At 43.6% G+C, this 25,311-nt stretch overlaps 1 protein-coding gene across 1 annotated transcript; it reads left to right on the top strand.

Annotated features, from left to right (window-relative positions):
- Nucleotides 1-1,145: 1,145 nt before the first annotated feature.
- On the top strand, nt 1,146-22,974 carry birc2 (baculoviral IAP repeat containing 2). The gene is made up of 13 exons (XM_056284493.1): nt 1,146-1,241; nt 2,263-3,313; nt 10,918-11,198; nt 12,852-13,169; nt 13,781-14,087; nt 14,733-14,832; nt 14,994-15,072; nt 15,227-15,275; nt 16,376-16,618; nt 16,933-17,031; nt 18,720-18,875; nt 19,911-19,952; nt 21,016-22,974. Exons 2-13 carry the CDS (start codon nt 3,220-3,222, stop codon nt 21,207-21,209), a joined length of 1,962 nt encoding a protein of 653 aa, XP_056140468.1. The 5' UTR covers nt 1,146-1,241; nt 2,263-3,219; the 3' UTR covers nt 21,210-22,974.
- Nucleotides 22,975-25,311: the final 2,337 nt, after the last annotated feature.

The following is a 25,311-nucleotide window of genomic DNA, read 5'->3' as shown; positions in this document are numbered from 1 at the left end:
TTTTCATGGCTTTACTGTATTTGCTAAATTTGAGAGTAGCTAAATATTTGTCAAAAATGTTTTCCGTTTGACTCATCTAACCCGGAAGTAGTCAAAATATGTTTGCTAAATTTGAGGATATCTAAATATTGATCAAAAATGTTTTCCATTTGTCTCATCTAACCAGGAAGTAGGCAAAATATGTTCGCTAAATTTGAGAGTATCTAAATATTTGGCGAAAATGCTTTCCATTTGACTCGTCTAACCCGGAAGTAGTCAAAATATGTTCGCTAACGTTGAGAGTATCTAAATGTTGGTCAGAAATGTTTTCCATTCGACTCATGTAAACCGGAAGTAGTCAAAATATGTTTGCTAAATTTGAGAATATCTAAATATTGGTCAAACATGTTTTCCAATCGTCTCATCTAACCCGGAAGTAGTCAAAATATGTTCGCTAAATTTGAGCGTATCTAAATATTTGGCAAAAATGCTTTCCGTTTGACTCATCTAAACCGGAAGTAGTCAAAATATGGTCGCTAACTTTGGGAGTATCTAAATATTGGTCAGAAATGTTTTCCATTTGTCTCATCTAACCCGGAAGTAGTCAATATATGTTCGCTAAATTTGAGAGTATCGAAATATTTGGCGAAAATGCTTTCCATTTGACTCATCTAACCCGGAAGTAGTCAAAATATGTTTGCTAAATTTGAGAGCATCTAAATATTTGGCGAAAATGTTTTCCGTCCATCCGTTATCCGAAGCGCTTATCCTTAGCCAGGGTCGCGGAGATGCTGAAGCCTATCGCGGCAGTCATTGGGCGGCAGGCGGGGAGACACCCTGGGCAGGCCGCCAGTCCATCACAGGGCCGACACACACACATTCACACCAAGGGGCAATTTAGTACGGCCGGCTCACCTGACCTACATGTCTTTGGACTGTGGGAGGAAACCGAGCTCCCGGAGGAAACCCACGCAGACACGGGGAGAGCACGCTAACTCCACACAGCGGACGACCCGGGACGACCTCCAAGGTTGGAACTACCCCGAGGCTCGAACCCAGCACCTTGCTGCGAGGCGAGCGCGCCAACCAACGCGCCGCCCCAAAACGTTTTTCGCTGTGACTCGTCTGAACCGGAAGTGGTCACAATGACGAACATCCCGAAACAGGGACTTTCCGATGGTTTCGTTTTGCTTCCTTACCCAGATGACACCCTTTTGCTCTGGGTTGGCGGACGAATTGTCATCTTGTGCAATACTACACAGGTAAACGGAACTAAATGTCCATGATATAATTGTGTTCAAATATGGTTGTTATTTGCCTTGTTACCGCCTCAAGGCGCAGTAGTCGACCCCCCCCCTATCTGGGTGCTCGTTGTTTCTTTCTGCCAGGCGTTAAGTCTCGTTTTGAGGTGGTTTCCAGTCGCCACGTATATTAAAAAAACTACGGCTCATGTTCCCCCCTAAATGACGTGTAGGGGGACCTTTTCGTATAAACGGTATTAGCCACAACGACTGACACGCAAACGACATTTCTCATAATGTTTAATTGGGGAAGGTACCCGGACCAGCGTGGTTAAGTAAGACTTGATATTTATTATTATTATTATTTATTATGCTACAAGATGCGACATTTTCTGTGCCCATATTTGACGTTCGTCCTATGGCTAGATGAGGTGTACTGAAAGGGAACTGAAATGGGGTTTTATTGGCACGTTGTAGGTGAATTACAACCCAGCCATGAAGTTTGAATAACAAGGGGTATCAACTGTAAAAACCATTTTCTCCCCAACACCACGAGGTTATGCAGAGATTTGTGCCTTTAGTTTTCCCAGATCTGTTTTAAATCTGCATCTTATTTCCTTTTTATTGTAGTTTTTTTTTGTTGTTGCCTCTACTAGTTTTTTTTTTTACTATTATATGTAGCTTGGGTTTCTGGAAATTGGTGTACAAATAGTTTGCATTATCATTACTATTAGTAGTAGTTGTAATATAAATAGTAGTAATCTTAAGTATTACAATTTGAAATGCTAAGGGTGCTGGATTTTGCCCGAGTAGAAGAGAGGGAGGAGATTAGATTGGGTTGTTTTATTAGGCACATTACCTTTTGGGATTCAGGTTTAAGGTCCAAGTATAGAGGGTGTTTTATACTGTCGTATATCGTTGTATACTGTACTGACTGTAGGGACTGCCTTGTGAATTTGGGCTGTACAAATAAACTTGACATGACATCAAGGATCAGAACAATGTTGCAAATTCTTTTTTTTTCTTCTTCTCATCTCTACAGGTGCTGCTGACATTGATGCAGTAAAACAGGAGATCCTTTGTTCGTACCAGGATACCGGTTTTGTTTTTCTTGGTGGTTTTATAACATTCTGTCATGGAAGCCTAGGCTCCCACAGTGGGGATGCCCCTTTGTGGGGAGAGGTTTGACATTGCTTATCCCTTGTCCCGTGTGTGTGTGTGTGTGTCTGTGTGTGTGTGTGTGCGCGCGCGCGCACGCGCATGCATCTGGTTGAGGCGTTCAATTGATTAATAATGTCTAAGTACATATCGTTCATGTTTGTTTGGCTCAGGGATGTGGTAGCCATCATGGTTGACTTGTACACTGATCCTGGATGACCATGTTTGATGTTAGGACTCTTGATTTGGGTATCCATCATTATTGCCTTAGTCAATATTCCTGTTAGCGTTTTCACTCTGCTTTGTCATTGAAAACTTTTTTTTTGGAATCACTGAAAGTAGAACGGCAAATTTTCAGTATTAGAGGTCGTTTAGAGTAGTTAATTGGTTTCTACTCTGAAATATATTTAGACCTCTCAGCTGAGTTATAATGCATTCAGAGGTGGCAAGAATATGCACAGGGAAACATCTGCATGGGCAAAAAAAAGATAAAATGACAGCATGTCCTTGATTTTATCCACCCCTTTTGAGTTCATGTGTTACTTTTGCTTTTATTTCCTCTGTAATTTTAAGTTGCGTTGTCATAGTGTTTGGAAAGATAATGTGAGCAACGCTTAGACACTTGGCTTTCAGATTCATTTACTCATTTAGGTCAATAACTTGGATGGATGGGGACTTATTTCTTTCATTTATTTCTTTCATTTTTAAATTTCCTCATTTGTGTGTTTGTGGGTGTGTGCGTGTGTGTGTGTGCTGATGTATGTAACCCTGAATCGTCAAATCTCTCCCCTCACAGAGGGCATCTCTTTTTCCTTCAACCTATACCTTTTTGAAACAAAAAATGGAGACTCTTGTTCAACTCAAAAACAACCAGTTTCTGATGGGCCTGTGTCGCAATGGCCCTCCACCGGATCTGCAGTACGACAACTCCTCAGGTACCAACCTTTTCCATCTCCCTCCATATAGCAACCATCTCTGAGAATAGGGTTCCTGCGGGGTCTTAAAAAGTCTTAAATTTGATAATCAGAATTTCAGGCCTTAAAAAATCTTAAATTTGATCTAAAATGTGTCTTTTGGTCTTAAATATGATTTTGATAGGTGTTAAAAATATAGCTTCTCTGACAGGTTAAATGTGTTTGAGGAAAATGTCCGGGCTGCAACGTAAACACTGCAGTAATAGTTCCGCTCCAATAATCCGTATTGAAAGAAAACAATGTGGAACCAATTGTCATTACTTTGCAGCTCCCCAGTCAATTTATCAGAGAACACCGAACTAGTGTTTTGTGTTTTTATCCTGTAGCGTTTGTCATGCTGTCAGTCTGAGCCAAGAGATAAATGAATGCTAAAGTCTTTAACTTCTGGCTGTTACTTTTCTAACTTCACGGGAAGTGCAAATTCAATGGTGCGAATGGGAGGAGAAATGGGGAAGGGGTAATTCTGAAGGAAGAGTATGTCAAGAGTGTGCTGGAGGTGAAGAGAGTGTCAGACAGAGTGACGAGTATGAAGCTGGAAATCAAAGGTGTATTGCTGAATGTTATCAGCGCATACGCCCCGCAAGTTGGGTGTGAGATGGAAGAGAAAGAAGAATTCTGGAGAGAGTTGGGATGCAGATGGTGGTGGATTTTGCAAAATGGATGGAAATGGCTGTGGTGAATACATATTTCAAGAAGAGGGGAGAACACAGGGTGACATACAAGAGTGGAGGGAAGTGCACACAGGTGGACTATATCTTATGTAGAAGGCGTGATCTAAAAGGGATTGCAGACTGCAAGGTGGTGACAGGGGAGAACATAGCTAGGCAGCATCGGATGATGGTCTGTAGGATGACTTTGGAGACCAAGAAGAGGAAGCGAGTGAAGGCAGAATCGAAGATCAATGGTGGCAGTTGAAGAAGGAAGACTGTTGTGTGGAGTTCAGGCAGGAGGTAAGACAGGCGCTGGGTGGTAGTGAAGAGTTGCGGGATGGCTGGGCAGGCACTGCAGAAATAATGAGGGAGACAGCTAAAAAGGTACTTGGTGTGTCATCAGGACAGAGGAAGCATTGAGATGTTTAGGAGAGATGGCAGTGGGGTTTTTAACTAGATTGTTTAACACAATCTTGGAAAGTGTGAGAATGCCTGAGGAGTGGAGAAGAAGTATACTGGTACCGATTTTCAAGAATAAGGGTGATGTGCAGAACTGTAGCAACTACAGAGGTATAAAGTTGATCAGCCACAGCATGAAGATTGGGAAAGAGTAATAGAAGCTAGGTTAAGAGGAGAAGTGATGATGAGTGAGCAGCAGTATGGTTTCATGCCACGAAAGAGCACTACAGATGTGATGTTTGCTATGAGAATATTGATGGAGAAGGCTAGAGAAGGCCAGAAGGAGCTACATTGTGTCTTTGTAGATTTAGAGAAATCATACGACAGGGTGCCGAGAGAGGAGGTGTGGTATTGTATGAGGAAGTCGAGAGTTGCAGAGAAGTATGTAGGAGTGCAGGATATGTATGAGGGAAGTGTGACAGTGGTGAGGTGTGCAGTTGGACTGACAGATGGGTTCAAGGTGGAGGTGGGATTACATCAAGGATCGGCTCTGAGCCCTTTCTTGTTTGCAATGGTGATGGACAGGTTGATGGACAAGATCAGGCAGGAGTCTCCGTGGACTATGATGTTTGCGGATGACATTGTGATCTGTAGTGAGAGTAGGGTGCAGGTTGAAGAGAGCCTGGAGAGGTGGAGGTATGCACTGGAGAGAAGAGGAATGAAAGTCAGTAGGAGCAAGATGGAATACCTATTCATGAATTAGAGGGTGGACAGTGGAATGATAAGGATGCAAGGAGTAGAGGTGACGAAGGCGTATCGAGTTTAAATACTTGGGGTCAACTGTCCAAAGTAATGGGGAGTGCTGAAGAGAGGTGAAGAAGAGAGTGCAGGCAGGGTGGAGTGGGTGGAGAAGAGTGTCAGGAGTGATTTGCGATAGAAAGGTACCAGAAAGAGTTAAAGGGAAGGTTTACAAGACGGTTGTGAGACCAGCTATGTTATATGGTTTGGAGACAATGGCACTGACGAAAAGACAGGAGGCGGAGCTGGAGGTGGCAGAGTTGAAGATGCTAAGGTTTTCATTGGGAGTGATGAAGAAGGACAGGATTAGGAATGATTATATTAGAGGGACCGTTCAAGTTGGACAGTTTGGAGACAAAGCAAGAGAAGCGAGATTGAGATGGCTTGGACATGTGTGGAGAAGAGATGCTGGGTATATTGGGAGAAGGATGCTGAATATGGAGCTGCCAGGGAAGAGGAAAAGAAGAAGACCAAAGAGGAGGTTTATGGATATGGTGAGGGAAGACATGCAGGTGGTGGCTGGTGTGACAGAGGAAGATGCAGAAGACGGGAAGAAATGGAAACGGATGATCCACTGTGGCAACCCCTAACAGGAGCAGCCGAAAGTAGTAGTAGTGGTAGTAGTAGTAGTAGTAGTAGTAGTATGGGGAAGTGCAAATTCAACTACCAGTGGTTGGAGAAAAGCATGTTTAGTGCTTGGTTGAAACTGGTGGAGGGGAATGTTTTTGAAGCCCGCTGCATCTTATGCAACACTTTTAAAATCGGGAGATTGGGAGTAAAGGCTTTAGAATCACATGGTCAGTCAGAGAAACACAAGACCCAACTGAAAAGCCAACAACAAACGGCTGCCATCTGTTCAGCGTTCGCCACTGCTGCGGCAGCATCAAGTGCAGCAGCTCCCGTAACAACATCAGGGATAATTGACCTCCTGACGATATTTGGGTCTATGCCAACCCTAAAAGCGGAGGTGCTCTGGATGCTAAATACTGTAGCTAAACACCATTCCTACAGCACCAAACGAGGGCATAGGTGAGCTTTTTAGAAGCACATTCCTGGATTCAGAAATGGCGAAAACGTTCGCGTGCGGTGGTGACAAAACTGCCTACATCACGAAATTTGGTTTAGCGGAATACATCAAGAGAGACCTCGTCTCTAAACAATGGGCCGTTCGTTCTCATGTTTGATGAAAGTTTGAACCAGACGACCAAAACCAAGCAGCTTGATCTACATGTACACTACCGTTCAAAAGTTTGGGATCACCCAAACAATTTCGTGTTTTCCATGAAAAGTCACACTTATTCACCACCATATGTTGTGAAATGAATAGAAAATAGAGTCAAGACATTGACAAGGTTAGAAATAATGATTTTTATTTGAAATAAGATTTTTTTTACATCAAACTTTGCTTTCGTTAAAGAATCCTCCATTTGCAGCAATTACAGCATTGCAGACCTTTGGCATTCTAGCTGTTAATTTGTTGAGGTAATCTGGAGAAATTGCACCCCACGCTTCCAGAAGCAGCTCCCACAAGTTGGATTGGTTGGATGGGCACTTCTTTGAGCAGATTGAGTTTCTGGAGCATCACATTTGTGGGGTCAATTAAACGCTCAAAATGGCCAGAAAAAGAGAACTTTCATCTGAAACTCGACAGTCTATTCTTGTTCTTAGAAATGAAGGCTATTCCATGCGAGAAATTGCTAAGAAATTGAAGATTTCCTACACCGGTGTGTACTACTCCCTTCAGAGGACAGCACAAACAGGCTCTAACAGGTACTATTTAATGAAGATGCCAGTTGGGGACCTGTGAGGCGTCTGTTTCTCAAACTAGAGACTCTAATGTACTTATCTTCTTGCTCAGTTGTGCAACGCGGCCTCCCACTTCTTTTTCTACTCTGGTTAGAGCCTGTTTGTGCTGTCCTCTGAAGGGAGTAGTACACACCGGTGTAGGAAATCTTCAATTTCTTAGCAATTTCTCGCATGGAATAGCCTTCATTTCTAAGAACAAGAATAGACTGTCGAGTTTCAGATGAAAGTTCTCTTTTTCTGGCCATTTTGAGCGTTTAATTGACCCCACAAATGTGATGCTCCAGAAACTCAATCTGCTCAAAGAAGTGCCCATCCAACCAATCCAACTTGTGGGAGCTGCTTCTGGAAGCGTGGGGTGCAATTTCTCCAGATTACCTCAACAAATTAACAGCTAGAATGCCAAAGGTCTGCAATGCTGTAATTGCTGCAAATGGAGGATTCTTTGACGAAAGCAAAGTTTGATGTAAAAAAAATCTTATTTCAAATACAAATCATTATTTCTAACCTTGTCAATGTCTTGACTCTATTTTCTATTCATTTCACAACATATGGTGGTGAATAAGTGTGACTTTTCATGGAAAACACAAAATTGTTTGGGTGATCCCAAACTTTTGAACGGTAGTGTACGTTTCTAGGAGGAGGGGCAAGTTCAGTCGAGGTATCTGGGGTCACAGTTTATGGGGCATGCAAAAGCACAGGATTTGCTGGAACATGTCAAAGTACGTAATCAATTATTGACCATTACATTTTTATATGTATTTGAAATATTAAGTTATTGATATTTAGACATACATTCGATTTCAGCAGTACTATGAATAACACACACAAACATACACACACAGACAAATACACACTGACTCAGTATTCTGTAAAATGTGCAGCTGTGTATAGACCAGTGTGTGACTGGCTGAAGTAAATGCACACTAACTGTCCCCAAACTCCATTTATACCCCCACACATATTCTGCGATGTGTAGGAGATGCCTGTGCCATAGTTGTTTTTTCACTGCATGTTAATTGAAAGAATTGTTCCGATGGAACATGACGTTGTTCTTGCTGAACGTTAATAAATTTACTTTGTAAGTAATTCTGACTTTTTCCTTCAATAGTAATTTTCCTTTTTTTTCTTTTCTTTTTTTCTTTTTGCTGTGAAATAGGTCTTAAATGTTTTTCAAAGTGGTCATAAAATGTCTTAAATTTAACCTGTTGAAACCTGCGGGAACCCTGGAGAAGCACAATCACTCCAAAACTGTCTTTATCAACTTGATTTTCCTCACATTTGGTCCTCAGTGTTTTTTATCAACACTGGGATAGCCACCATGTTATATCATTCTAGGGTTTATCCGTATATTAATTATTGTAATATAACTTGGGCTAGTACTCATTAGACCAAACTTGAGCTCGTGTACCATCTTCAGAAACGAGCACTAAGAATAATAGATTGTGTACATTGAAGACATTCCTCTCAGCCTCTATTTTTTCAATTAGGTGTCCTCAGTGTTTATCAAGCGAACCATCTCCAGATTGGTTTATTTGTTCATAGTTCCTTACAAAGAACCCTCCCCCTTTTCTCCATGACGTATTTGCATACCATTATCAATTTCATACTTACTGCACTTGTAGTTCTTCTCTCCTTAGACCCCCCCACCCCTATTCCCGTACTTCCCAATCTCAGTTTAGTATATTCGACTGAGGGTCCACAATATGGAATTCTCTGCCTTTATATTTTCGAATTTGTCTTCATGGCGGTTTAAAAGAGCCCTGAAATCACTTCTAACCAACCAATATTTTCCATATGGTCTGCCTATATAAGCTGGGTCCAACCAATATTTTCCTTTGTCATACTATATGTCTAAAGGCCTATTACGAATAGCACTTGTTTTTCTTTCTTTATATATATATATATATATATATATACATACATCAGAATTGCATCTCTGCTTTTCACAGATGATGTGGTTTTGTTGGCTTCATCAGAACGCGACATCCAGCGCGCACTGGGGCGGTTTGCAGCTGAGTATGAAATGGCTGGGATAAGAGTCAGAACCTCCAAGTCTGAGGCCATGGTTCGCTACCAGAAAATGGTGGATTGCTCCCTCCGGGTTGGAGATGAGTTGTTGCCTCAAGTGAAGGAGTTCAAGTATCTCGGGGTCTTGTTCACGAGTTAGGGTAGGATGGAGCGGGAGATTGACAGGCGGATTGGTGCTGCATCAGCAGTAATGCGGACATTGTACCAGACCATTGTGGTGAAGAGGGAGCTGAGCCGGAAGGCAAAGCTCTCAATTTACCAGTCAACCCTCGTTCCAACCCTCACCTATGGTCATGAGCTTTGGGTAGTGACCGAAAGGGTGAGATCATGGATACAAGCAGCTGAAATGAGTTTCCTCCATAGGGTGTCTGGGCTCAGCCTTAAAGATAGGGTGAGGAGCTCGGACATCCGCAGGGAGCTTGGAGTAGAGCTGCTGGTCCTTTGCGTTGAAAGGAGCCAGTTGAGGTGGTTCGGGCATCTGATTAGGATGCCTCCTGGGCGCCTTCCTTTGGAGGTTTACCGGGCATGGCCAACTGGGAGGAGACCCCGGGGTAGACCCAGAACTCGCTGGAGGGACTACATGTCCAATCTGGCCTGGGAGCGCCTTGGGATCCCCCAGGAGGAGTTGGAGGGCGTTGCTGGGGAGAGGGATAGCTGAAGTGCCCTCCTTAGCTTGCTGCCACCGCGACCCAACCCCGGAGAAGCGGCTGATGATGAATGAATGAATGAAAAAATATATATATATAAAATTTGTGTTGGGCGGCACGGTGGCGCAGTGGTTAGCGCAGTTGCCTCACAGCAGGAAGGTCCTGGGTTCAAGCCCCAGGGTAGTCCAACCTTGGTGGGTCATCCTGGGTCGTCCTCTGTGTGGAGTTTGCATGTTCTCCCCATATCTGCGTGGGTTTCCTCCGGGTGCTCCGGTTTCCTCCCACAGTCCAAAGACATGTAAGTCAGGTGAATTGGCCATACTAAATTGTCCCTAGGTGTGAATGTGTGTGTGTTTGTGTGTGTTAGCCTTGTGATGGCTTGGCGGCCTGTCCAGGGTGTCTCCCCGCCTGCCGCCCAATGACTGCTGGAATAGGCTCCAGCATCCCTGTGACCCTGAGAGCAGGATAAGCAGTTCAGATAATGGATGGATGGATAATTCGTGTTTAATTTTTCCTTTATCGTTCTTGTCTTATGAAAACTCAAGTCATATCACGAGTGTATGTTCTTAGTCTGTTAATGATAGTGTTTGTGTATATTTGCATGTATCATGAATGACTGTTCTTGATGTGAGTGTGTGTGTCTTGTGACTATGACTGATTGATTCACTGTACTGCTGTAACATGGACGTTTATAGGATGCGTTGTTGTCGGGTGCTGTGCTGAACCGTGTCTCCGTCTTTTGCTGTGTCTCGAATTATTGATAGATACATACAAATTGTGCACACCGCATTGCTGTAAATGTTTCCTGTGGTATACTGCCTGGAAAATGCCACTTTTCAAGCCCCTTGGGGTTTTTTAGGCAATTCCCCTACACATTCACTTTCCAATTATATGTTGTATTTTTTGAAAAATTTTCATATGTGTAAATATAGGAACAAACAAACAAAGGGAGATTTTGGTTTCTGGGGGTTTTCGCCATGTTCTACTTACGTATAGTTGGAAAACTCAAGGGTACCTTTGTTATGTCTGTGTGCGCAGTTTGAAGGTACATTGACTGGTGAGTTTAGCCTAGCTGTGCTCAGTTACTGGATGTCTAGGGATCATTACAGCTCCTCCTTCAGAGACAGAAACAGTATCCACGAGTTTGTCGGACTCTATATAGGGAGGAAACAGCGAAAACCCTGGAAACCGAAATATCCCTTCAAATGAACTTTTTTCTTCTCTTTTCTGTCAACAGAGCTTTTTCGCATTTCCACCTTCGCTCGCTTCCCAGCCTCGGGAGTCACCGAGCGGAGCCTGGCGAGGGCAGGATGGTTCTACACCGGCGTGGGCGATCGAGTGCAGTGTTTCAGGTGTAACGTGACGGCGGAGGGCTGGCAAGCTGGGGATTGCCCCACAGAGAAACACAGACAGCTCTCTCCGTCATGCTCCTTCATCCAGAGCCTCCCGTCTTCTGCCAACCTGGTCTCCTCCTCTCACTCCGCCTTCTCCCCGCTTCGCAGCGCCCCTGTTATCCCGGTAAATGTGAAGGAATTTTTGGAATTTGTTGATTAAGCTGATGTTCTTCTTTTATGGCAGTTGGCAAACAGCCGACTGGAGTATGAATGCACGAGCTTCACAAACTACTCAAACTACCAGATGGTTAAAACAAAGAAACAATATTCTGTGTGCAAATCCTATTGATCTTAGAAATTGAAATAAAAAGTTGTAACACTCATCTTCTGAAGTTCTCCCCAAAATCTTTTAAATTTAAACTCGGTACCTTTCTCTGAAACTTCCTCCCTTTGTTCTCTGTATGGCTGACAGTAAAATAAATCATGCTATTTCTGTTGCCTCTTGTCCACAAAAATCGCACTTTTCATTACGATGTTTCCTAAAAATAACTAATGTGCTCTACTCTTAATAGGTCACAATGAAGTTTTTTTTATATATATATATATTTATTTGGAAATCCAACCCTCATGAGCCTCATGAGCTTTGGGTACTGACCAAAAGGGTGAGATCGTGGATACAAGCGGCTGAAATTAGTTTCCTCCGTAGGGTGTCTGGCCTCAGCCTTAAAGATAGGGTGAGGTTTTGAACCCGTGATCTCTGGCAGGAAAGCCAGCCTTCTTACTTACTGAGCCATCCAACTGCTTGCAAATTAAATTAAATTAAAATACTTTTTATGATGAGCTGACTGAAAGAGCTCACGTCATCGAGTATTTAAGGCCAAGGTCAATATGGGTGTGGACCAGTTGGTTCCACACCCTAAACAAAGGCACAGTGGGATTCAGATTTCAGAAATTGTTGTAATAATGCATTTCCAAAAGTCTTTTAGTATTTGCTCCATAACATGTGAACATCTCCAGTCACCGCCTTAAATCCCCGACACACAGCAAATACAGCACTATTAAGCTTACTTTGTTTTTGTTTTTTTGGGGGGATTTTTCCCCCCTTTTTCTCCCCAATTTTACTTGGCCAATTACCCCACGCTTCCAAGCCATCCTGGTCACTGCTCCACCCCCTCTGCCAATCAGGGGAGGGCTGCAGACTACCACATGCCTCCTCCGATACATGTGGAGTCACCAGCTGCTTCTTTTCACCTGACAGTGAGAAGTTTCACCAGGGGGATGTAGCGTGTGGGAGGATCACACTATTTCCCCCAGTTCCCCCTCCTCCCTGAACAGACGCCCCGACTGACCAGAGGAGACGCTGGTGCAGCGACCAGGACACACAACCACATCCGGCTTCCCACCCGCAGACACGGCCAATTGTGTCTGTAGGGACGTCCGACCAAGCTGGAGGTAACATGGGGATTCAAACCAGCGATCCGGTAGGAAATGGAATAGACCGCTACGCTACACGGATGCCCTTTTTTGTTTTTCCATGTATAATTTTAACAAGTTCGTTTGAAAAATCGAACAGCGGCCATTTTGGAAAGAAGACAAGCTTACTCTTTCAAAATGACTGCAAAGCCTTTCGGAGTCATTTCACGTCCATTGCTTACTCAATAGTTGGGGTTCCCACAATTGTAAAATGCTTCTGAAGCACTAACTTATGAAAATATTGGTAGCAAAGCTTCTTCCAGAATGAATACATGGCTCTAATGTTATGATGTTATCTTGATCACACCTACTAGTGCAAAAGTGACATGAGTAAAAACTTGACAGTTGCTTTTACCTCACCTAGCTTTCAGGTCCAGGCCCGGCTCCAGTCCCCGGCCCTAACCCTCCTGCAGTTAGCCAAGGGGACGAGGCAGTGGGCTATCTGAACATAGGATTCTCTGCTCCACCACCGTCCAGCCCGCTCAGTTCACGTGGTGTTGAAGACATGTCTCACCAGAGACCGCCGACATGCCACAACCCCAGCATGCGGCGTGAACAAGACCGCCTGGAGTCCTTCCACTCCTGGACTCTAACGATCATCACCCCTGCTGAGCTAGCCAAGGCCGGCTTCTACTTCCTGGGCCAGGGGGACCGAGTGGCATGCTTCAGCTGCGGAGGACAGGTGTGTGTTATGATCCCATGGACAATATGACCCATAATCTACTGTAAAACAAGCAGTTTCAGTGCTGTATCTTAAGGCTCCCACAGAAACACTGTTTAATTTTGGCTGTCTTGCACGTTTATTGTATATGCCCCATTGTACGACAGGAAAAAGCAATTTTCACGAAACTCTGCACACAGGTATCTTACAGACTAGCGGGTGGTTTTCATTGATCACCTGACAGCAATACACACACACAAACACACACAAAGAGAGTGTACTGAACGGTATGATCCTTTCATTAAAAACGTAATTTTCTACCATGCTGCTATATTTGACTCACCAGGATGGTGGTAGCCGTAGGTTTTATCAGCATTTCACTCGCCACACTACATGTTCACGGCCCACATTTTCTGACACTACTAGAACTTGGTCAGAGCCTACGACTGCGTGAATTGGCACAGTACTTAACCCTGTCACACTGAACCACCCAAGACAGCTGACCGAGCAAAGGATTTGTCCACGATTTGAAAAATTTGCGATGGCCAAAATCACACAGTGTTTAGGGGCCCCACAGAACAGCCAGACATAAGGCAATGACTTACTGAACTTGGACCCCATTTGAATCGTAGCTTAGTAACTGGGAGCCAGGTGACCGAGCTGTGTCAGAGCACCAGAGGCATTATCCAAATTGCCGATTCGTCCGAGGGGACAGAGCGGACAACGTCTCCTTGGCCGGAGGTGCCGGTGCCGGTTCTGTGTTGGGGTCAGCTGCTGCCACAGGGGGCTCTCAGCTGTCAGGGGCTGCACCAGCCCTCAGTAACGTGTCCAATCCAGCCATGCAGCAAAGTGAAGAGAGGCTGCTCACCTTTGTCCACTGGCCTTCACGTATTCCTGTCCGTCCTGAACAGCTTGCCAAAGCAGGCTTCTACTATGTAGGTAAGGACTTTGTGTAAAATTACCAGTGTATCCATCCATCCATCTATCCATCCAATACAATACAACTTTATCCCTACGTGACAGCTCACAATATACTGTTTGACCTAAAAATTGGCTTACGTAAGGGGGGAATCCATCCATCCACCCATCTGTCATACAATATCTATACCCACTTCTTCCAGTTCAGGGACACGGGCTGTATAAAAACAACATAGTGGATTCATAATTGGGGTTTTGGTTTGTTGGAATTAGTATCATTACATCTCTAAAATAGGTTAGTGTGTGTTTCTCAGATGCCAGTCACATTTACAGTTGGTTGACCTTTGTCTTCGTTGAAGTAGCTAACGCATTGCGGAGCGATACTGTCTGAAAAAGGCAGCAATGTGTGCTTCTTGGACGAAAACCAACATTGAATATAAACCATCAGAAGGCAAATCCTGTAATACCATGATGCCATTCAAGACAGGAATAGAAGAGAGAAAGAGAGACTGAGCGCACAAACGATTCAAATCAAAGACATCTTTAAATAGAAGAATCTCTACGTCCAGCAACAACACAGAGGCCTTTTCTCCACCCCCCCCCCAAAAAAAACCAAAAAACAAACTGTTCTACACAATGAGGTAACAGAAATCTTCTTTGAACAAGGTCGTAATGATGACGTGAAGTGCTTCTGCTGTGACGGAGGTTTGCGGTGCTGGGAGTCTGGAGATGATCCTTGGGTGGAACATGCTAAATGGTTTCCAAGGCAAATACAGGCTTTTGTTATAACCTCATAACTGTCAATAATAATTCTAAATCAAATATCATTATTAGCCACTAATGAGCCCAGTATAATTGTCCGAATGAACCTCTCGGTGCTGGTTTATATTAATGTGTGAATTCATGCAGCTCTGGTTTATTTTGCAGGTGTGAATACTTGCTTCAGGAGAAGGGACAGGACTTTGTCCAGCAGATCCAGGCTCGCTTTCCACGGCTGTTTGAGCAGGTTGGTTGGGGAAAAAAACCCAAAAACGCGACCTACCTCTTTTCTTTTCTTTTTTTTTAAACGATTCACATACTGAAGTAGATGTGTCTGGAGATGAGTTAGTACATACAACAGTGTGGACAAAGCTTGTATGTTTCTGTTTCCTCTCCAACAGCTTTTAACAAATGGAGACAGCAGCTCGAGGGAATTTGTGGACCCACCAGGTGAGTGGAAAAACCATTTGAAGTTATAGAAATTAATTTTACAAGAGTTTTGAATTCCCATGAATGGATTCAACCTCACTCCTAATAATGAATGGCTGATGCATTGCAAACAGAATAGCTAAGCACCACATTGACCGTGCCCACATATCCATACCTTAGTCATCCTACATCAAAGACTATATGATATACGTCCATACCTTTGCTCTCCATATGTTATACATGATGGACCATCAAGAGAAAGGTTGGCTGCTGAGCGGATTGTTTGGTTTCTGGGGTTTTTACTGTGTCTTACTTGCATCGGGTGACACGGTGGCCCAGTGGTTAGCACTGTCGCCTCACAGCAAGAAGGTCCTGGGTTCGAACCCCGGAGTTGTCCACCCTTGGGGGTCATCCCAGGTCGTCCTCTGTGTGGAGTTTGCATGTTCTCCCCGTGTCTGCGGTGGGTTTCATCCGGGAGCTCCGGTTTCCCCTACCTTAGGGTTAATGTGCCCCTGACCAAGGCATGGCAAGACAAACTGGAATTGGTCCCCGGGTGCTGCACAGCGGCTGCCCGCTGCTCCTACCTACACAGCTAGGATGGGTTAAATGCAGAGCGTAATTTCCCCATGGGGATTAATAAAGTATCTAAAAAAAAAATCAAAAAATAGAGTCAGACAAACTGGTGGAGACCTTTTTTATGTCTGCATGTGAAGTTTGAGGGCACATTGAATGGCAAGTGTGGTCTATCTTAGCTCAGTTCTTACGTCTATAGGGATCATTAGCAGCTTCTCTCAAAAGAAGGTAAATACACCCTCTCTGGGGCTGATTGTCAATGTTTTTTACTCATTAGCCCAGCATTATGTATTTTTCTTAACTAATGTTTTCACAAGTACATCCAAAATCCTAAAAATCAGATTATAGTTTTGAACTGTTTTTCTGTCTGTCTTCTTCCACCACAAAACTGCCTTTAAAACTCTTGTTTATACTTTCATTCCTTTGTAAAATATTTTGTTGGATTCCTGTAAAGGTTTTCCTCTGGAATGAATCAAGTAGGCCAACTATTAGATTTAGTCTTATCTGTACATTGTTCTGCCGATTCAACCTAGCGATCTCTTTGCCAGTTGTCCATCTAGGCCCTGGAGAGGACCGCTCCGAGGACGCAGTGATGATGAACACCCCAGTCATTAAGTCAGCTTTGGAAATGGGCTTCGAGCGCAGTTTGGTCAAGCAGACGGTCCAGAGCAAAATCCTGACCAGTGGAGAGAACTATAAGACGGTCCAGGAGCTGGTTTCAGACCTGCTGAGCGCTGAGGACCAGAAGAGGGAAGAGGAACGAGAGATGCTGGCAGAGGCGATGGCGTCTGGTATAAGTGACTTGCTTTTCAAGAAAAATGCCTGTTTCTGGGTGGGCTTTCTTAGTTACAAACAGCCCCTGCCATTTTGGTTTGAAACTCAGAGGTCTCCAGTTAACCGCTGATACAGTCACAGCACAACATGGTTGATTCTAAAGTATTCCTCTGATTGCCAAAGTAATGCCTTCGTAGCCTGCTGTATCTTATTATTTGTATTTAGACGATTGTCCACATTATTTTATACTAAGTAAGAACTGCTCCCCTACTGTTTCAGGGGGAATAATGACAATCTTATTTCTTCTTTCTCTTTGTATCTTGTTTTTCAGATGGTTTTACTTTTCTGAAAAGACATCGGGTAGCACTGATTCAGCGTCTGAAGAGCGTTGAGTCGGTGATGGACCACTTGAGAGAACAAAACGTGATAAGTGTGTCTTGTTCTTATTTTGGCCAGAAAATTTCCCCAATGACTGAGTGCTGCAATGACCTTTTGTCATGTGAATTTCACATTTGTAACCTCATTACAGTTTGTTTTTTTTTTGTTTTTTTTAACAGCTGCAACATGGTCATGTAGAACTTTGAAAAGAATTTAATTTTGTTTCAAGATTCAAATTTAGAATATAGAAATGGAATGAATTTTTATTGCAACTTACAATTCTTGGCATGGCCCTCAAAGCTCAAAAATAGAATGTATCTGGGTGCGTCCGGGTAGCGGTCTATTCCATTGCCTACCAACATGGGGATCGCCAGTTTGAATCCCCATGTTATCTCTGGCTTGGTCGGCTGTCCCTACAGACACAAATGGCCATGTCTGCGGGTGGGAAGCCGGATGAGGGTATGTGTCCTGGTCGCTGCACTAGCACCTCCTCTGGTCGGTCGGGACACCTGTTCAGGGGGGAGGGGGAACTGGGGGGAATAGTGTGATCCTCCCACGCGCCACGTCCCCCTGGTGAAACTCCTCTGTCAGGTGAAAAGAAGCAGCTGGCGACTCCACATGTATCGGACGAGGCATGTGGTAGTCTGCAGCCCTCCCCGGATCGGCAGAGGGGGTTGAGAAGCGACTGGGATGGCTCGGAAAAGTGGGGTAATTGGCCAAGTACAAGTGGGGAGAAAAAAGGGGGAATAAATAAAATAAATAAATAAATAAATAGAATGTATCTGCCCAGACGTTTGGGAAGAAGCCAGATGGTTGCCACTGGACCAGATTGTTGAAACCAGTTGGGGTTTTTTTTTTTCCCCTCCCCAACTGTATCTGGCCAATTACCCCACTCTTCCAAACTGCCCCAGTCACTGCTCCACCCCCTCTGCCGATACGGGGAGGGCTGCAGACTACCACATGCCTCCTCTGATACATGTGAAGTCACCAGCCGCTTTTTCTCACCTAACAGTGAGGAGTTTCGCCAGGGGGATGTAGCGCATGGGAGGATCATTCCATTCCCACCAGTTCCCCCTCCCCCCTGAACAGCGCCCCGACCGACCAGAGGAGGCACTAGTGCCGCGACCAGGACACATACCCGCATCCGGCTTCCCACCCGCAGACACGGCCAATTTTGTCTGTAGGGATGCCAGACCAAGCCGGAGGCAATACAGGGATTCGAGCAGGCGATCCCCGTGTTGGTAGGCAACGGAACAGACTGCTACGCTACCCGGATGTCCCAACCAGTTGGTTTTTTTGATGAACAACCTTTGGTCTGGCTGAGAAAATCTAGATAGAGATGTAAAGAATACTGTCCTTTAACAACTACTTTTAAAAATGGTCTTCCAACTTATATTCACTTCTTCACTGTGTTATTTCTTAAATGTTAAGTCTCATGGGCTACAAAATATTGTATATTTCCAAACATATTGCATCCGATATTAAAAATACAATTCAATTGGGCATTAGATCCATTTTCATCAACTGAAATTTTACCAGTAGGAGCTTGGGAACTTTTTTCAAATGATAAATGACAAATAATAGTAAGTCTCATTACATAAAGAGACATGGCACTTTAGTTGGTTGTTTTTTATTTCAGATAGCCAATTTTGTAATCAAATCCTCCCATCACTGTTTTCATGCGACAGACATTCTCATCATGTCTGCTTTTCTCCTCTTTTCCTCCTCCACTCCTCGCAGATGCTGAGGAGTACTCGGAGCTGCAGGCGCAGACGTCCACCCAGTTGCAAACGGCCAGGCTCATAGACCTGGTCCTCAACAAGGGCAACGCCGCAGCAGAGCTCTTCAGGAACTGGATCCAGAAAAATGACGTTTTCCTGCTCAGAGATCTAATGGGTACGTTACATCTCCTGTATCCCTCTCTCTCCTGATTTAGACTGTCAAGCTTTAGATAGGAAGAATGGATATGTTTTGTATTTGAGCCCTCAGAGACTATCGCTTAACCTTGGGTGTATTACGGGTTGAAAAACTGGTCTCTCTTGTGTTCTCTAAAGCAAATCTGAACTGTTGAGATTTGTGTGTTTTGTAGCCAAAAATGATCCAGTGGAGGTACAAGTAGACTTTTCCGTAGACACAACAGTAAAGGTCAAACAGGGATGGCTACTTTATCAATAGAATGTGTGCCTATATATACAACCAACCAAGTCAAGTCAATTTTATTTGTATAGCCCAATATCACAGATTATAAATTTGCCTCAAGGGGCTTTACAGCAACACAACATCCTGTCCTTAGACCCTCACATTGGATAAGGAACAACTCCCTAAAAAAAAACCTTAAAAGGGAGAAAACTCAGGGAGAGCAACAGAGGAGGGATCTCTCTCCCAAGATGGACATTTTACTGTTCACTTTCACTATACAATTTTTGCGATTATGTTGATTCATTTTTTAAAAAGGTTGTTATATTATAACCAGCCAACCAAGCCTTCTGAGTCTGTACGGGCTGCTGTCACAGTAGAAAGCTTGTTTGTGCTTCACATAATCTGATTTTAGTATTTTATGTCCTGTTGGCAAAATCATGGCTTGGTGTAATTATCTCCAAAAATAACTCAAACCCACCCACCTTTAAGACTGAAGTACTATTTCACAAAAGAATATTCATAAAACATCACTCTTTTCGCACAAGTAATCTTTCAGTTTCTCTCTGCCATTTAAACCAAAACATCAGATCTACAAACTTGTTAATTTACCACTATCCACTTAGAAATGGCAAATAAATAATCAATTTTTAATCAGTGAATGACCTAACGATGTTCTTGAGTATCTGGTGAAGTCCACCAGCCACTAACACAGATCTTGGTTTTAATGCTGCTTCACATTTGTCCATGAACACATGATCCAATGAATGATTTGTCTTTTCTTTGCACTTTCAGCACAGGGAAATGAAGCTGTATCACCAAGTCAAGATCTATCAGGTACATACAAACAACTGCAAAAAAAAAAAAAAATTCCAGAAACATCAGTCAGCGTAAGAGTTTTCACTTTCCATGTATGGTCATTATCCTAAAATTAGATGGTTGTAAGGAGTGTATGGATTGTATGTGAAGTTGACCTATTCTGTACCAGCTCTTGTTTAAAGAGATTTCAAACAATTCTTGCATTTACCCTTAAGGATCTCCTATATTTTCCCAATACTTTAGTCAAATCTCTAGATTAAAATGTATTCGGTTTTACAATAAATATTGTCAGCCAGGTCATATGAAGTGTTGTATGAGCTATTCAGTTCAAACAAAATGTAGACACTAGTTCACAAAGCCTGTGTATGACTGAGATCAGTAAAAAAAAAAAAAAAAAACCTAAAATTTTATTTTCTACAATTAGCTTCATGAAAGCATTTGGGTACTTTTTTTTTGTTAAGTTTGAAAATTTTCAGGGACAGCTCAGTTTGAATGGTCATTGAATTTAGTTTTATTATCAGTGGTGCAACCGAGCTCAATTCTAACTTTTGCTTTTACAGGAAGGCGGATGCTAAATGGGACTTACTATTTGCATTACATTGACACACTGATGATAGTCTAAGGACTGAAATATTTGCCTCTCATATCTCATCTCATTTGCCTCTTTTTCTCACCTCACTTTTCTTTTTATGCGCTATCAACAACTGTTGTTTTGTACATTTTGTATATGAAAATGTGAAGTAAAAGAAATGGAAGATTTTGCCTTGTGAGGTCAGCCTCGCTACCTCACCTTTTTGTTTATTTCTTATTTTTTTACCTAAGCTTATGAGATGCAGGTTCCACTTATACTGACTTAATAGTTTTTTTCCCTTATCCAGCACACTCAGAAACTTTGTGGGTGCAGTATCAGTCCACTGCTCTTCTTTCAATACACAACACATTATCACTGTCAATCTAAGGTCTTACCTCTTCATATTATTTTGCAGTAGCATGATTTCTCATCTGTGATATGTCTTGCATATCTGTAAATTAATTCTCATTCTCCCCTGTTGGGTGTCTGGTGTCTCCTCCTCTCCTGCAGATCTGCCCATGGAGGAGCAGCTGCGTCGCCTGCAGGAGGAGCGCACCTGTAAGGTGTGTATGGACAAAGAAGTCAACATTGTCTTCATCCCGTGTGGACACTTGGTGGTGTGTAAAGAGTGCGCCCCCTCCCTGCGAAAGTGCCCCATCTGCAGGGGCCTAGTCAAGGGCACAGTCCGAACCTTCCTCTCTTAAGACTGAGGCCGAGCCGGAGAACCAGAGCCACATTGCCGCAATGTCAGATAGTAGGCATTTAGTATTGTTGAATTTAATAAATGTGGCAAATGACAAGGAGGTTAATGAGTGCTAATGAATGTGAGAAGGAGGAAAGTTGCGTTGCTATTCTTCTGGTTCTTATATGTTAATTCTCTTTGTCCTTACTGAACCTTAGAAATGCTTGAGCCGGTATGAAGTGACTTAACACTCGTCTGAGTGGGGCAGATAAGCTTGTATATGGAAGGTATTGTGCATTTTATGACTAAAGCATGAAACTTTCTCCAGTGTTTCTATACACCATGAAGTTTGTTTTCAGACATGGAAACACTTCAGAATTGACCTCTGGAACTCGTCAGAGGGTGAACACATTTCGGGCTGTCAATTTTTTGTTTTTTTTTTCTTCACATTTTTCACAGGCATAAAGGCAGTATAGATCAGACAACAAAAAGGAGAGTTCTGGAGCACACTGATTATCTTAAAATTGCTTTAATAGGTGAAGGCAGACTGACATTTCAACAGCAGTATAGGCTATATCAATTGTGTTTTATTTTCCAAACATGAACAAATAGGGGTAACACCCACCACACACAAAAACTCAAAAAAGTGGACTTCACACAATTTGTGTTAAATTTGACTAAACAGTTGTCATGTCAGCATCTTTTAACCCACCCTACGATGACATTATTAGTTCAGTATGGTCATGTGTGTCCTTTCTAAGCCCAACAGTCTCCTGAGCATAAGCAAAGGGCAGTACACTTGAGGGCAGCCTTTTTGCACTTGCAGCGCATAGTACACCTTTCTTGCAGCCACAATGGATAAGTTCATAGCAGCTCTGTGAGGCTTCTGGAAGGGTGGTCCACAGGGGCTGCCATCCCATTGCTTCCTTCACCCAGCCCCAATCAGAAGGGCTTGGCAGCTGAGGGTCAGTTACTAAAGCTTTGCACAAGACATTGGCCTGATAGGTGGCCCACTTAATGTGTTGCTCTAGTGCAGCCTTTGTGGGTGGCATGTTCTCCAGAGCTTTGGATTTCTGAGTGAAGAGCTGTTTTCTAGCTTCATTCACCTCTGTGATTTTCCTTGTCCTGTCGTACATCAGCACCACAAAGCACTCCAACAGTGACTTGGACAGCTCACTCACATCACCTTGCATCTGCATGAGCTCACTGAAAGCCTCAGTCACTTCAGGGAAAGCCTTCCAAGTCTCCCATGCAGTTTTCTTTCCTCTTCCAGGAAATGCTGAGACTGAACCCCAATATATCTGAAGCTGGTGCCTCTACCAAAAGCAATCCACGTTTCCTCTGGCTTGATCTTCCTAAACATGGCCACGGCCAGGACAACAACATCAGTGTCTACAGTACGAATAGTCACCTTCTTGCAACCCTTCTGAACAGCATCTGACACATGCAGAAGCAAGCGTGTGTCTGCTTCCTCGTGAGAACATGGAGTGAGATTCGTCAAGTCCCACTGGGCAGGAGAGCAGAGCACCATTTTGCCATGAGTTGTGTAAACTTCTTTTCCATCATCTACGGGGATGCAAGTGACTTGCTGGGGGAGGAATCCAAACAATTCTGTTTTGTTCTCATCAACACGCAGAAAGTCTTTCCAGTGCTTTGGCAGTGCAGTGGTTGGCATCACCCGTCTCCTGATTTCCTTCCCTCTCTTCTGTCGGGTGGTTCCTTTCAGACTGTCTGGGATGTAGACATCCCAGATAATATCAAGACACCTTGTTTTCTAAAGCTGGGATTTTGCAGACACTGTCTGCATAGTCCTGGAAGGTCGTTGCTGTACCAGGATTCAGCATCTGGACCACAGCTGCACCATCAAGGAACACAGCATCAACCACAGGAGCAGGTTTTAAGTCAGTGTCATCAGTCATTATGCAGTGCAAAAGGTCTGCTTTTGTACCAAGCCGCATCATCCCTCCCTGAGACAAAGATGGTGGTGCTTCCTGGTTTTCGTGGCTGAAGAATTGATCCAGATTGCCATCACGTATTTGGCAAGACACATACAGCCGCGAGAAGAGATTGCAATCACGCTTCAGTGCTCCAAGTTGTATCTGCTGCTTTGACTGTGTTTTCACTGGCGGGTGGCTGAAGAGAGGCATCTTGTTCTTGGGCAGGGTATCTGTAACTGGCTTTGTTCGCTGCTCCAGCCGTTCTTCCACAAAGGTCTTGTATTGTTGTGCACCCAAGGACTCCACCTTCCTCACTGTGTCTGCAACTGATGAATTCGTGATATCTCTGGAGTCAAGCACCAGGAGATCCTGACTCTCTTCAAGAAATGGGTTCCCCATCTCTTCGATCACTGCTGTGAGGGACCTAACATGCTTCACAAAGGCTTCTTGCACTGCTGGCTGTTGCTCATGGTGACGCTTTTCACTTTTTGGGGAGCTTTCATTCTCAAAATCTGTAGTCATTCTGGCAATTTCTGGTCCTGCCATCATCCAGTGATGCAGTGCCCCAGGATTCTCTGTCAGGCCAATTGCTCCACCAGATACGTTGATTAGTGCATTGTTCTGTTCATGGCAGTGGTCAATTGCCAAAGCCATGGACTTGCAACTTGTTTTATGCACAAAAAACTTCCCAGCACGGAATTCCTCCAGGATTGCTGGATGTTTATCAGAGAGGACCATCATGTCACGAACATGTACTGAGAGCCACCTGGAGTAGTGAGTGTGGTCCAGAGCAAACATCCAGGGTAGGAGCTGTGTGATGGTTTCCACATAGAGCTGAAAGTTGCCCTCCCGCAGTGATCTGATGTACATGAGCACGAGGACCTCGAGTGATAGGGGTTTTAACCAGTAGTCGAAATGCACACTTTCACTGACTCGCTGTAGGCACCATTCTTCAGATGTTTGAGGAACTGTTTCAGATGTGCAGTGCTGATTGTTGGCCTGGTGAAGTAGCTTGTGCAGGCTAGCACAAGCTATATTTTACTCGACAGGCCTTGTGCCACTGTGCCCTGTTGGTCATCACTGTGGCTTCTATGCCATTTCCATCATCCAGCCTGTCCAGATCCAGCTTAACTGGTATTTGTCTAATTTCCTGAAATGCAAGGAGATCCCTGGCCAATGACACATAACCACTGCCTACTGGTGGCTTGCTTGACCTGGCAGGGCATTGCAAATCTTCCGTTTCTACTTGGCAGAGAGCACAGAGTTCCCAGTTAGTGGGGCAATGCAGCTTAAAATGCTTAGATGTAGAAGGCTGGGCTGGATCAATCAGTATATGGCATTTTGACATGATGCAGACACAGTGTTGAAGTGTCAAAGATCTGAAGAGTGCAGTAGCTAGCTAGCCAGTAGCTAGCTGAAACATACAGAGGGATCCTGTAATGCACAAGAACATACCACATTGTAAGTGTATATTCATATTATTTTAAACATTTATACTACATTCATAGTGAGTGAAATGTCATTAACACCCTCTTTTGAAGAAGTAAGGGTGAAGAAGTAAGAGGTGGATTTGCTAACACTACAACAGCTAGCTAGCTAGCTATTTCATTTCATTCATCAACAGCTAGTTAGTACAAGATGCACTTTAAATACATAGCCTATAAATAATGTGAACATTTTTTTTCATAAAATATTGCCATAACTGCACAAAGGTAATTACGCTGATTCAGTATAGTCTTTGATCAGAGAGAACATGATTAAATTACTCACTTTTCCAGACATCAAAAGGTCACTCTTCTCTCATGTGCACTCTTGTCAGGCTTCATGTCCAAGTCACACCTGTGAAGTACAGTAAGCGGTGTGGCCAAGCTGTACTGCCCTCTGCTGGTCTGCAATTGTATTATTCTGCTACGAACTGACACATTGACACAAGGCGATGGCTGAGCAAATAAATATCTTTATTAGAACAAAACTGCAATTATAGCAAAGATATACATTATTATAATGGAGAGTGATTGGGCAAAAACTGGAAAAATGCAATGCTGAGGTCAATGACCTCTCAAGGTCACCAGAGGTCAAATAGAAAGTGTTTCCACGTCTGAAATAAAACCTTGGGGTATGTAGATTATATGCTGAAAGTTTCATGCTTTAGTCATAAAATGCACAATTGGTTTGCTTATCTGCCCC

This window comes from Lampris incognitus, chromosome 8 (genome assembly GCF_029633865.1).
Source record: "Lampris incognitus isolate fLamInc1 chromosome 8, fLamInc1.hap2, whole genome shotgun sequence".
Lineage (NCBI taxonomy): Eukaryota > Metazoa > Chordata > Actinopteri > Lampriformes > Lampridae > Lampris > Lampris incognitus.
The sequence above is the reverse complement of the archived record's forward strand: the minus strand, read 5'-3'. Positions and strand labels throughout refer to the sequence as shown.

What these genes read in the sequence shown, in the direction of transcription:
- birc2 (XM_056284493.1), top strand. Translation starts at nt 3,220, where the DNA reads ATGGAGACTCTTGTTCAACTCAAAAACAACCAGTTTCTGATGGGCCTG. An exon ending in TTCCACGGCTGTTTGAGCAG is followed by an intron (nt 15,073 to 15,226) that starts GTTGGTTGGGGA and finishes CCTCTCCAACAG; the next exon opens with CTTTTAACAAATGGAGACAG. An exon ending in CCTGCTCAGAGATCTAATGG is followed by an intron (nt 18,876 to 19,910) that starts GTACGTTACATC and finishes TTGCACTTTCAG; the next exon opens with CACAGGGAAATGAAGCTGTA.